This window comes from Ctenocephalides felis, unplaced genomic scaffold (assembly GCF_003426905.1).
Source record: "Ctenocephalides felis isolate EL2017-DRISC unplaced genomic scaffold, ASM342690v1 CF-g0.4_SCAFFOLD_03572, whole genome shotgun sequence".
Classification (NCBI taxonomy): domain Eukaryota; kingdom Metazoa; phylum Arthropoda; class Insecta; order Siphonaptera; family Pulicidae; genus Ctenocephalides; species Ctenocephalides felis.
This window is the reverse complement of record NW_020539726.1, coordinates 40,402,704-40,413,883: the sequence shown is the minus strand read 5'-3', so window position 1 is coordinate 40,413,883 and position 11,180 is coordinate 40,402,704. Positions and strand designations below refer to the sequence as shown.

General features: G+C 31.3%; 1 protein-coding gene across 1 annotated transcript in view; it reads left to right on the top strand.

The window, feature by feature from the left end:
* Positions 1-10,125, top strand: part of LOC113387800 (choline-phosphate cytidylyltransferase A-like) — a 13,005-nt gene extending 2,880 nt beyond the window's left edge. The window contains 7 exon segments of the mRNA XM_026625178.1: positions 3,153-3,384; positions 6,056-6,153; positions 6,647-6,688; positions 6,690-6,810; positions 6,882-7,159; positions 7,243-7,423; positions 9,683-10,125. Of these exon segments, the coding sequence (XP_026480963.1) occupies positions 3,153-3,384; positions 6,056-6,153; positions 6,647-6,688; positions 6,690-6,810; positions 6,882-7,159; positions 7,243-7,423; positions 9,683-9,888 (1,158 nt within the window). The 3' untranslated portion in view covers positions 9,889-10,125.
* The last annotated feature ends 1,055 nt before the right edge of the window (positions 10,126-11,180 follow it).

Below are 11,180 nucleotides of genomic sequence, written 5' to 3'. Positions count from 1 at the left end.
GGCTTGGCGCCCGCCGGACGCCTTTTGCCGTCAGCCCCCTTGCAAATAAATTAATAAAGACGCCAAATCGAATCGAATCGAAGAACTTTGTCGCCAGAGTTAGAATAAAATCTTTATTAGATAGAAAATGGGTAAAAGGATTTTTTGTAATAATAATTTATTTATTATAGCAAATTATTTTAGCCAATCAAAACTAAACGGTTATGCAAAATAAGAGTAACAAAAAATAATCGATTGTGAAGTTTTTCCAGTTAGGTTTATATTTTTTTTAGAGAATTTGCAACATTTTTAAATGATTTTCAGGCGATATACAACATTTTAGACAATTTTCAACATTTTCAGACCAGTTGTAACATTTTTAGACCATTTCTAACATTTGTAGTCCATTTTTAACATTGTTAGACCATTTTTAACATTTTTAGACCACTTGCAAACATTTTTAGACCACCTGCAACATTTTAAAACCACTTGCAACATTTTAAAACCACTTACAACATTTTTAGACCATTTGTAATATTTTTAGACGAACTGCAAAATATTCAGATCATTGCAACATTTTAGACCACTTACAACATTTTTAACATTTTTACGGCATTTTTTAAATTTTCAGACCATTTTAGCATTTTAAGACCATTTATAACATTTACAGACCAGTTGCAACATTTTTTGAGCATTTCAGCATTTTAAATCCACCATAGCATTTTAAATCCACTTGCAACATTTTCAGACCATTTTTAAACCAGTTGCAGCCTTTTTAGGCCATTTTCAACATTTTATACGACTTACAAGATTTTTGGACAAGTTGTATAATTTTTGGATCAGTTGCAAGATTTTTGGACGAGTTGCAACATTTTTGAACTACTTTCGGCGGCATTTTTAGTTGCAGTATATTTAGAGCAGTTGGAACATTTTTAAACTAATTACAACATTTTAGGATCAATTACAGCAATTTTATAGCATTTTTACCATTTTTACACCATTTTCAACATTTTTACAGCATTTTCAACATTTTTACATCATTTTAAATATTTTTACAGCATTTTCAACATTTTTACAGCATTTTTAAATCGAATCGAATCGAAGAACTTTGTCGCCAGAGTTAGAATAAAATCCTTATTAGATAGAAAATATAGTAAGAGACATATTGTCGGCAGTTATTTTCACATAGAGACATATTTTCACATAGAGGCAGTTATTTTCACAAGAGACATATTGTCGGTCACATTTATTTTTTACGCTATTCTCGATTACCTGTTTTATATTATATGGCAACACTAAAGACACAATTAAGCAGTTCTAAATTGTAATAGGTACGGATGCGTTGCACTTATAAATAAAATAGGCGTGAATGGTATTTACGCCTATTTGTTTTTGGATGGGCTGATTCTGCCGCAGAATAGTCAAATGTTATGGCAACGCCATGTTACGCTCCAACTTGCATGCATTATGCTACTGAATCATACTGAACAGTGTCAAAATGTCATGTATTTGCTGTGCATTCAGGCGTTTCACACGTAAACTGCAACGTCACTCGTATGTTATGAACCGGAGTCAGAAAGAACCTGTTATCTGTTGACATTTGTGCGGTTTCTAGGTTAGGTTTTCTATCGTACAACCTGGGAAAAACGCCCGAATGCACAGCAACCGCATGGCTTTTGTCCAGTAGCGGCGCCAGGCGTCGGCGGTCGGATAAATTTTAATTATTTCAAATTTAGTTTTTCATTTTTATTTAAAATTTTCATACTGATGTGCGAGTAAAGCAGGTGATTAGTGGTTTACGGGCGCTATCATTTTACTCTCTTTTCTCTTATGGACACTATCTAATATCGACTGTTATCACTATAGATTAATGAATCTAAACAACTTCGCACAAGACGGTTAATTTTCTGGTTGTTTATATTTGTGCGTTTCTTATGTGAGCATAATGTAAATCTACTAGTTATCTCAACGTATTCAATCAGTAACTAAATATTCGAGGAATAAAATTAATCAATGCTCAATAAAAATTGATCAATGAGAAATAACAATTGTTTTAAATATTTTGAAATAAATATTATAAATGCTGTTAATTTGAAACAAATCATTTTTTCAAACCGCCAACACAAGCGATATATTTTTTTTACACATTCAAATCGGTTGATCAGTTCTTTCAAAAACTGCATCAACAAATTGATAACCTTTTAAACTGTTTTTGCATTTCGAAAACCGCTGGACCTGCCTTTGCCAATTTTTCAACACGAATCGAATGTTTTTTGAATCATTTAAATCGGTAGATCCGCTCTGTACAAAATATGATAGGAATATATAATATGATTTTTTTTTTTTTAATTTCAATAATTATTACAACTGCTAATTTATTAACATCAAGTAATATTTATAAATAATAATATAAATTTAATTAAATTAAAGAGCAAAGGATAAAATTTACATGAAAATAATATCCAAAATATGATTTAATGTAAAATATAAGCAAATAATAATAAAAATAAAATTAATAAATAATATAAATAAAATTTCTGAATAATAAAATAATACTAGAAAAATAATAAAATATAACAAAATAACAATAATATAATAGGAATGATGCACAATATATAGTAGGAAGGTAGGTCTAGCTTATTTAAAAAGTAAAAAAATGCCATTTGGCGGACAAAAATTATCATTAGACAAATGCACATTAAATTATCAGATACTTTATAAAAATTTTAATAATTAGTATTTGTTTACATTTCTATGCGTTCCGTACCAATGTATAATCGTTTGATTACAACGCGGCTGTTTGAAAAAAGTTCTAAATTTTCAAAATATAAAAAAATATTTCAGTTTAAAAAAATGTCAATTACTTTCAAAGTTTTCAAGTTTTTTTAAAGCTTTTAAAACATTTAAATTGCGGCACGCGAAGTTTCAGCAATTTGCAACAACTTTAACTGGGAAAAAGGGGGAACAATTTTCAGCAACTTTAACTGGGAAAAAGGGGGGGGGGCTCGCAAACGAATTTCGCCGACGCCCACGCATGGTCTAGCGCCGCCACTGCTTTTGCCAACATTTAATATGGAAAGTTTTTCATAACATAACCTTGCCATAACATTGATCTGTTATATTTGTTTTCAGACGTTGACAGTGTCAAAACCTTTTCTGTTTCTTTTCCCCAGAGTTCCTCGATATGCCTTGAGGCCCCTTTCTCGGACGAGCCGAGGGCTCGCGACGTGCGCGACGCCTGCGACTACGGCCGTCGCATCACCTACGCCGAGGCCAAGTCGGGGATGGCGCCGAGGAAGGTTCGCGTCTACGCCGACGGCATCTACGACCTCTTCCACCAGGGGCACGCCAGGCAGCTGCTGCAGGCGAAGAACGTATTTCCCAACGTCTATCTCATTGTAGGAGGTGAGCTAAAAGATACATGGATGAAAGTGAAATTTTTGTAAAAATATAAAATTAGAGAGGTAGCAGTTCATAGATAGATAGTCAGGCAAAAAATAGAGATATCTAATCTACATATATATAAAAATAAGTCGGATTTTCTTTCCTGACGATATAACTCCAGAACGCACGAACCGATTTCGACAAAAGGTTTATAGCTAAGAAAATTAGTGGTGCATGGCATCGTGCCTTAATGCAAATTGCAGGAACTTCACGCACCGTAGCTAAAAATTTGAGTAATGACATTAGTGAGAATTATCAGAATTATGCTTGGTTATTTCAACGAGCAATTCTTGCCGCAAAGAATAATGATGTACACGCACTGAATTTCACCATTCAATCAAAAATTGCTGGCGATTTTGTGACATACCAATGATTCCGACTGGTCTTCCGTTTGATTTCAAACGATTGCAATTTATAGTTCGCCTTGTGTTCGCAATGACAATTAACAAGCCGCAAGGCCAGTCACTTAGCGTTTGCGGGATAAATTTCAAATAGATTATTTATAAAATCATTGTTTTTTACATGGGCAGTTATACGTTGTCTGTTCACTAGTTGGAAAACCATCCGCTTTGTTTGTGTTAACGTCACACTACAAAACAAAAAATGTGGTTTACCAAAGAGCACTTCAATGAAACGGATAATTTGCGGATTCACTTTCATTTACTTAGAGAAGTTCAACTAAAAATCACTTCATTTTTGTAATCGAAATATATTCATTACTGTTATACGATAAAATCACATTTTTTCTTTTCAAATATAAAACAAACAAAAAATTTCTTCATCTTTCTCACGGAACCATCTGGTGGCGAAACGGAGTTCGTCGGGTTTGCTGCGGTTTGCGGTTAATTTATAAAAAGATGAAAAAATGAGAGACGGATTATGAGAAAGAGATACATAGATTAATAGAAAGGGAAAGATAGATTAATAGAAAGGGAAAGATAGATTAATACAAAATTCAGTCAACCCTCGGTTAACGCGGCAAGTCCGTACCGTGCAGTATAGAAACCGTGCTATAAAAAACTCGTATTTAACATGCAATTCAAGCGAAATCGTAGTGCGTTCTATGGAACCTTATAGATAGTGCAGTATGGGAACCGAGAGACTCAGAGTTAATACAAATCGCACCATTTTTATCGTGCTGTATGGAGACCAAGAAATACAACTTGAAGTAGGAGTAATGCGGATGAAATGACATGTATGACATAGACAACTCATTCAAAAAATAGCGCGACGCAATCGGTCAGTTCAAACGTGTTCTTAGGCAGCTAATATATAATCAGGCATGTCTAAAAGATAAAAGTCGATAATAAAACTCACATTAATACCCTTTTGATATCAAGTTTCTATAATCACTCATAGGTTGCGCAATGAACTTACGGGCTGTTGAACAAAAACCGTGTAATAGGAAGTCCGTGTAGTCGGAGGGATGTCGGATTTTTAGCTCCACGTAGTATGGAAACCGTGCACCCAGAGTGCCGTGTTAACCGAGGGTTGACTGTAGACTAATAGAAAAAGATAGATATATAAAAAGAAAGGGACAGATAGAGGAAGAGAACGAGATAGGTACACGAAGAAAAGGACAGATATATTTAAAGAAAGAGATCGATAGAGTAAGAAAGAAATAGACAGATATATAAAGAGAAAGGGACAGATAGAGGAAGAGACAGAGATAGGTATACGAAGAAAAGGACAGATATATTTAAAGAAAGAGATAGAATGATTAAAAATGAGATGGACAGATAGATAAAGAGAAAGGGACAGATAGAGAAATAGAAAGAGATAGGTACACAAGGAAAAGGGACAGATATATTTAAAAAGAAGATCGATAGATTAAAGAGATACAGATATATAATGAGAAAGAGACAGATAAAGGAATAGATAATGAAAAAGGGACAGATATATTTGAAGAAAGAGATCGATAGATTAAAAAAAATACATATATATAATGAGAAAGAGACAGATAAAGGAATAGATAATGGAAAAGGGACAGATATATTTAAAGAATGAGATCGATAGATTAAAAATGAGATTTACAGATAGATAAAGAGAAAGGGACATATAGAGGATAAGAAAAAGATAAGTACACGAAGAAATGCGTAAATAGTAGTCAATAAAGTTTTCATTTTTTTATGGTAAGGATCATGCAAAGATCCATTTAGGGCGAAATGTCAAGTACACCTAATCTTCTTTAAGGCGAAATGCCACTTACACTTAATTCATTAACTTCTCATAGGATAAGTTATAGTAATCGCAAAAATGGAAAATGAAAAGGGACAGATATATTCAAAGAAAGAGATCAAAAGATTAAAAATGAAATAGACGAGATAAAGAGAAAAGGACAGATAAAGCAAAAGGAAGGGATAGGTACACGAAGAAAAAGGCACAGATAATAAAATTAGGATGTTTAGATAATTATACAGAGATAAACAGAAAGTTGGATATGTATAGATACTAAGATATATGAATAGAAAATTGGCAGGACATGGATATAAATTGAGACAGATTTAGGGGCAGATAGAGAAATAGACTTAAGTTCATGTGAATAGACAAATAGACATATCAATGGATAGAAAAATAGACAGACAGATTAAATATATCAAATAAATTTTAATTTTTCCAATTTTTTTTGCAGTTTGTAGCGATGCTCTGACCCACAGTCGAAAAGGCAGGACCGTGATGACTGATACAGAACGATATGAGGCAATCAGGCATTGCAGATATGTAGACGAGGTAATAAAATTAGAAACAAACCGAATAAACTTTAAATTTAAAGAAAGAGATAGATAGATGAAGAGAAAGGGACATATATATGAAGAGCAAGTGATAGATAGATGGAGAGAAAAAGATAGATAGATCTGAAGAAAGAGATAGATAGATGAGAAGAAAGAGACAGATAGTATATATAAATATAAATATAAATATACAAATAAATATAAATATAAATATATAAATAAATATAGATATAAATATACAAATATTTATAAATATTAATATACAAATAAATATAAAGAAAGAGATAGATGAAGAGAAAAGGGAAGTTAGAAGAATAGAAAGAGACAAATAAATTAATAGAAAGAGATAGATTAATCATAAATGACTGAACAATGGTCCAAATTACTATTTGTGTTATTATATAATCAATTAATTGTTTTCAATTGATGATCACTCGACATTATTCTAAATATTTTCATAAATGGTTTATATCTATCAATTATCCTTTAAGGTTGTGAGAGATGCCCCATGGGAATTGGACGAGGAATTTTTAACAAAAACACAAAATAGATTTTGTAGCACACGATGAACTGCCTTACGAGAGTGAGAATTCGAATGATTTGTATGCAGCGATCAAAGCTAAAGGAATGTTTGTGGCCACAGAAAGGACAGAAGGTAATAAATAAATAAATAAATTAATTTTAATTAACACAACACAAATATCTAAATCTTATTCCTTTACCCAGGTGTCTCCACGTCAGACATAGTTGCCCGAATAGTCCGAGACTATGATATCTATGTGAGGAGGAATCTGGCACGAGGTTACTCGGCTAAAGAATTGAATGTATCGTTTCTCAACGAGAAGAAGTTTAGGTTCCAGAATAAAATGGACGAGTTAAAAGATAAAGGGAAGAAGGTTATGAATAATATCGGTGAGAAGAAAGTTGATATGATCACGAAGTGGGAGGAGAAGAGTAGAGATTTTATCGATGCCTTTTTGTTGCTGTTTGGACGAGAGAGACTGGTAAGAGGAAAATATATATGGATGTTCATGCTACTTGTAAATACCCCTTCAGCATAGTTTATTTATATTTTTTTGCTTTTCAGTCTCATATGTGGAACGAAGGCAAAGGACGCATCATACAAGCCCTGTCGCCCCCAGGATCACCCGAGTCGTCAATTAACGGCGATGACGTCACCAGTGGATGCGCCGGCAGTGACGTCACTTGTTCGAGTGACGTCACCTCGTCCTCGGCACCACCTCCTGCAAAATGCGCCCGACGCGACGGTAATAATTATTTTTGTAACTGTCTAAATGTCTCGCTTGACGACGACCTGTGTGTACGGGTGTCGTTTATGGACGACATCCAGTGTATAGACTTTTGTTTTAATATTTATCAATGAGTTACATGATTGAGGATTTTAATTCGTTACTGTGGTTATTATACATATATACATATATTTTTCGAAGGTTTTTTAGAACAAAGAAAAAAGAACTCTACTGACTAGCAAATTAAATCTTTGTTTAAAATAAATGTGAAAAGGGACTCTGCTGGTGTATAAATTGTATTTGCATTCAAGAATCTCAGAAAGTAAAAAGTGAATTAATGCCAAAAAGAACATTAACAATATAGTATATATATAGTATACTCGTCAGTAGAGTCCTTTTTTAATTTCAGTTTATTTTCTAATTTTATCTTTTGTAGAAACTTATTTCTATCTTACATTGACCCTTATTTTGCATATTTAGAGACTTTTTTACTTTTTATATCTTGTGTTTCAGTTTGCTCGGCAGTAGAGTCCCTTTTTTCATTTAGTTTGATTTTCCTTCCTTTAAACTGATTTTTAATTTGGAAAGAAAGAGATAGATGATTGAAAAGAATGAGATAGATATATGAAGAGAAAGAGAAAGATATATGGAGAGAAAGAGATAGATGGAGAAAAAGACAGATGATTATTTTTGTAACTATTAATATCACGCTTGAAGACCTGTGTGTACGGGTGTCGTCTATGGACGACATTTGCAACAAGATTTATTAAATGAGTTACATGATTGAGGATTTTAATTTGTTATTGTGGTTATTATATTTTTTTAAGGGTTTTTAGAACAAAGAAGAGAGAACTCTACTGCAAATTAAATCTTTGTTTAAAATATAAGTGAAAAAGGACTCTGCTGGTGTATAAATTGTATCTGAATTTAAGAAGTTTACAGTAAAAAGTGAATTAATGCCAAAAAGAACAATATAGTATTTCAGTTTGGTCGTCAGTAGAGTCCTCCTTTTATTTTTACTATCTTTTAATCTTATTTCTGTCTTACATTGACCCTTAATTTGCATATTTAAAAACATTTTTACATTTTATATTTTGTGTTTCAGTTTGCTTGTCAGTATTGTCCCTTTTCTCATTTAGTTTGATTTTTAATTTGGTCGTCAGTAGAGTTCTTTATCTTTTTTTAAATTGATTTTTATTTTGAAACAAATGGGAAGAAGAGTTAAAGATTGATATATGAGGAGAAAGAGATAGATTTTTGAAGAGAAAGAGATAGGTGGATGGACAAAAAGAGAGAGATAGATGAAGAGAAAGAGATAGATGAATGGAGGGAAAGAGACAAATATATGTTAAAAAGAGAAATGTTGAAAAAGAGAGCTAGGCGTTAAGAAAGGGACGGATAAATTAATAAAAAGAGACAGATATAAGAAAGCATTATTTGATTTTTAATTTAGTCGTCAGTAGAGTTCTTTCTTCTTTTAAATTGACCTTTGATTTGGTCGTCTGTAGAGTCATTTTTATTTTAAAAAAAATAATAATTTGGTCATCAGTAGAGTTCTTATTTGCTCGTCAGTAGAGTTTCTTTTTTCTGTTAACTTGATATTTAATTTACTTATCAACGGACCCTTTTTTTCAAAAAAAGATTTATATTGGTTGTCAGTAGTCTTTTTTAAAAAAAATGTATTTGGTCGTCGGTAGAGTCCATTTTTTCCTTGAAATTGATATTTAATTTGGTCGTCAGTAGAGTCATCTTTTTGATGAATTTGATTTTAAATAAATTAAATTATTATATTAAAAAAAATAAAAAAGATATTTATATTAGTCGTCAGTAGATTCTCTATTTTCAAAAAAATATTCATTTTTCTTCTTTTAGATCGATATTTAATTTGGTCGTCAGTAGAGTTCCTTTTATTTATTATTTGAAGTTGCCTAATACTATGTTTCATATCGCCTTCTCTTTCAAATGTATGGCGAAAGAACGAGATAGATGATAGAATAGTTAAAAATATGCACCAGATTATTTAATGTTACATATTGCCTTCTCTTTCAAACATATGGTAAAAGAAAGAGATAGATAGAATTCAATATGAGAATTTAATGTCGGTCGACACTATGTTACATATTGCCTTCCCTTTTAGATATAAGGCGACGAAAGAAAGAGCTAGACTATAGAAATTGTGTGAAAATTGAATTTCATCTTGCTGGCTCTTTAGTCAAATGTCGACAACCTTGTATCATTTACCACTCGATTATCAATTATCAATTTCTTTCTTTTAAGGTTCGACAAGAATGGCATCATCTCCTCCTCTCAGCTCCTCTCGTCTGACTTCCTCGAGTATGTCCCCTGGCCTTCGATCTAGATCAACCGACTCAAGAAAATTTCCACCACGACATAGATACATCTCCGAAGACTATTCAGACGATGAAGATGCACAAGCCCGAGATGATTTCTTCGATGCAGATGATGATTTGAATAATGTGTGAATGATGAATGATGATTGAAGATAGTTAATTAGAGAGCCAGCCGGAGGAAAGTGTTGTTGTGCTTTATGTATATAAATTTATTTATATATATATTTAATATACATATATATTTTTAATCATGTATACGTAAGTAATAAGTGTGTTTGTATCGATGACTATTAATATAGTAGGTCACTTAATAATAAAAGTAATATAAATAATTTATATGTGTATATTTGTGTCTATTATTGTGTACGAGGAGAGTTTCTCGAGTTGCAGCTGAGGATGTAATATATACGTTTTTGAAAATTAATTGTGTGTTTGATTTTTGTGGGTTTGAGAAACTTTGCTGAAGGAACCATGGCTTGTAATAAATTTTTTTGTCCATATATTTTGAAATCAATTTACAAAGAATCAGGTTTATTTTCCTCAGAATTTTGGGTTTATTTTTTTAAAATATTATAGGCCTGTGAGAAATAGTTTGAAATAACAAAAAATTTAGTTGTATGTTATCTGAAAATGTTGTAAAGTGTCTGATGAGGGTGTAGATTGTCTGAAATTATTTTAAATTGTCTAAAAATGTTGTAATTTGTCTGAAAATAGTGTAAAGTGTCTGAAAATGTTGTAAAAAGAACAGCTATTTTTAAATAATTTGTTTTGTAAATAAATGAAACAAAATTCGGGAAAAATTGAAAACTAAATTTGGGAAATATTAAAATAAACGAATAAAACTAAATTTGGGAAATATTGAAATAAACAAATAAAACTAAATTTGGGAAATATTAAAATAAACGAATAAAACTAAATTCGGGAAATATTCAAATAAATGAGTAAAACTAAATTTGGGAAATATTGAAATAAACGACTAAAACTAAATTTGAGAAATATTAAAATAAATAAATAAAACAAATTCGGGAAATATTGAAATAAATAAATAAAACAAATTCGGGAAATAATTTTTTAAATTTGGGAATTTTGATAAATAAAATGAAATTTGTGAAATACTTTCTCAGGTCAAACAAAATTTGGAAAATACCTTTTTCAGTAAATAAATAAAACATTTGGGAAATCTCTTAACAGAAACATTTTTAATGTTTTTTTTTATAAACTTTCTACAGTTTTAATATCGACAATAACCTAAAATAATATGTATTATTACTGATAAGCTTTTTAATAAATTAAAAAATGAGTAAACATACAGGATGTCCCAGAATTCAACGTCAAACCGATTTTTGTAAATTTGATATTTATAGTTCAGCAGAAAGTTTTAATTATTCTAAACTTAGGACGATTGTGTCATTATTAAGTACAAA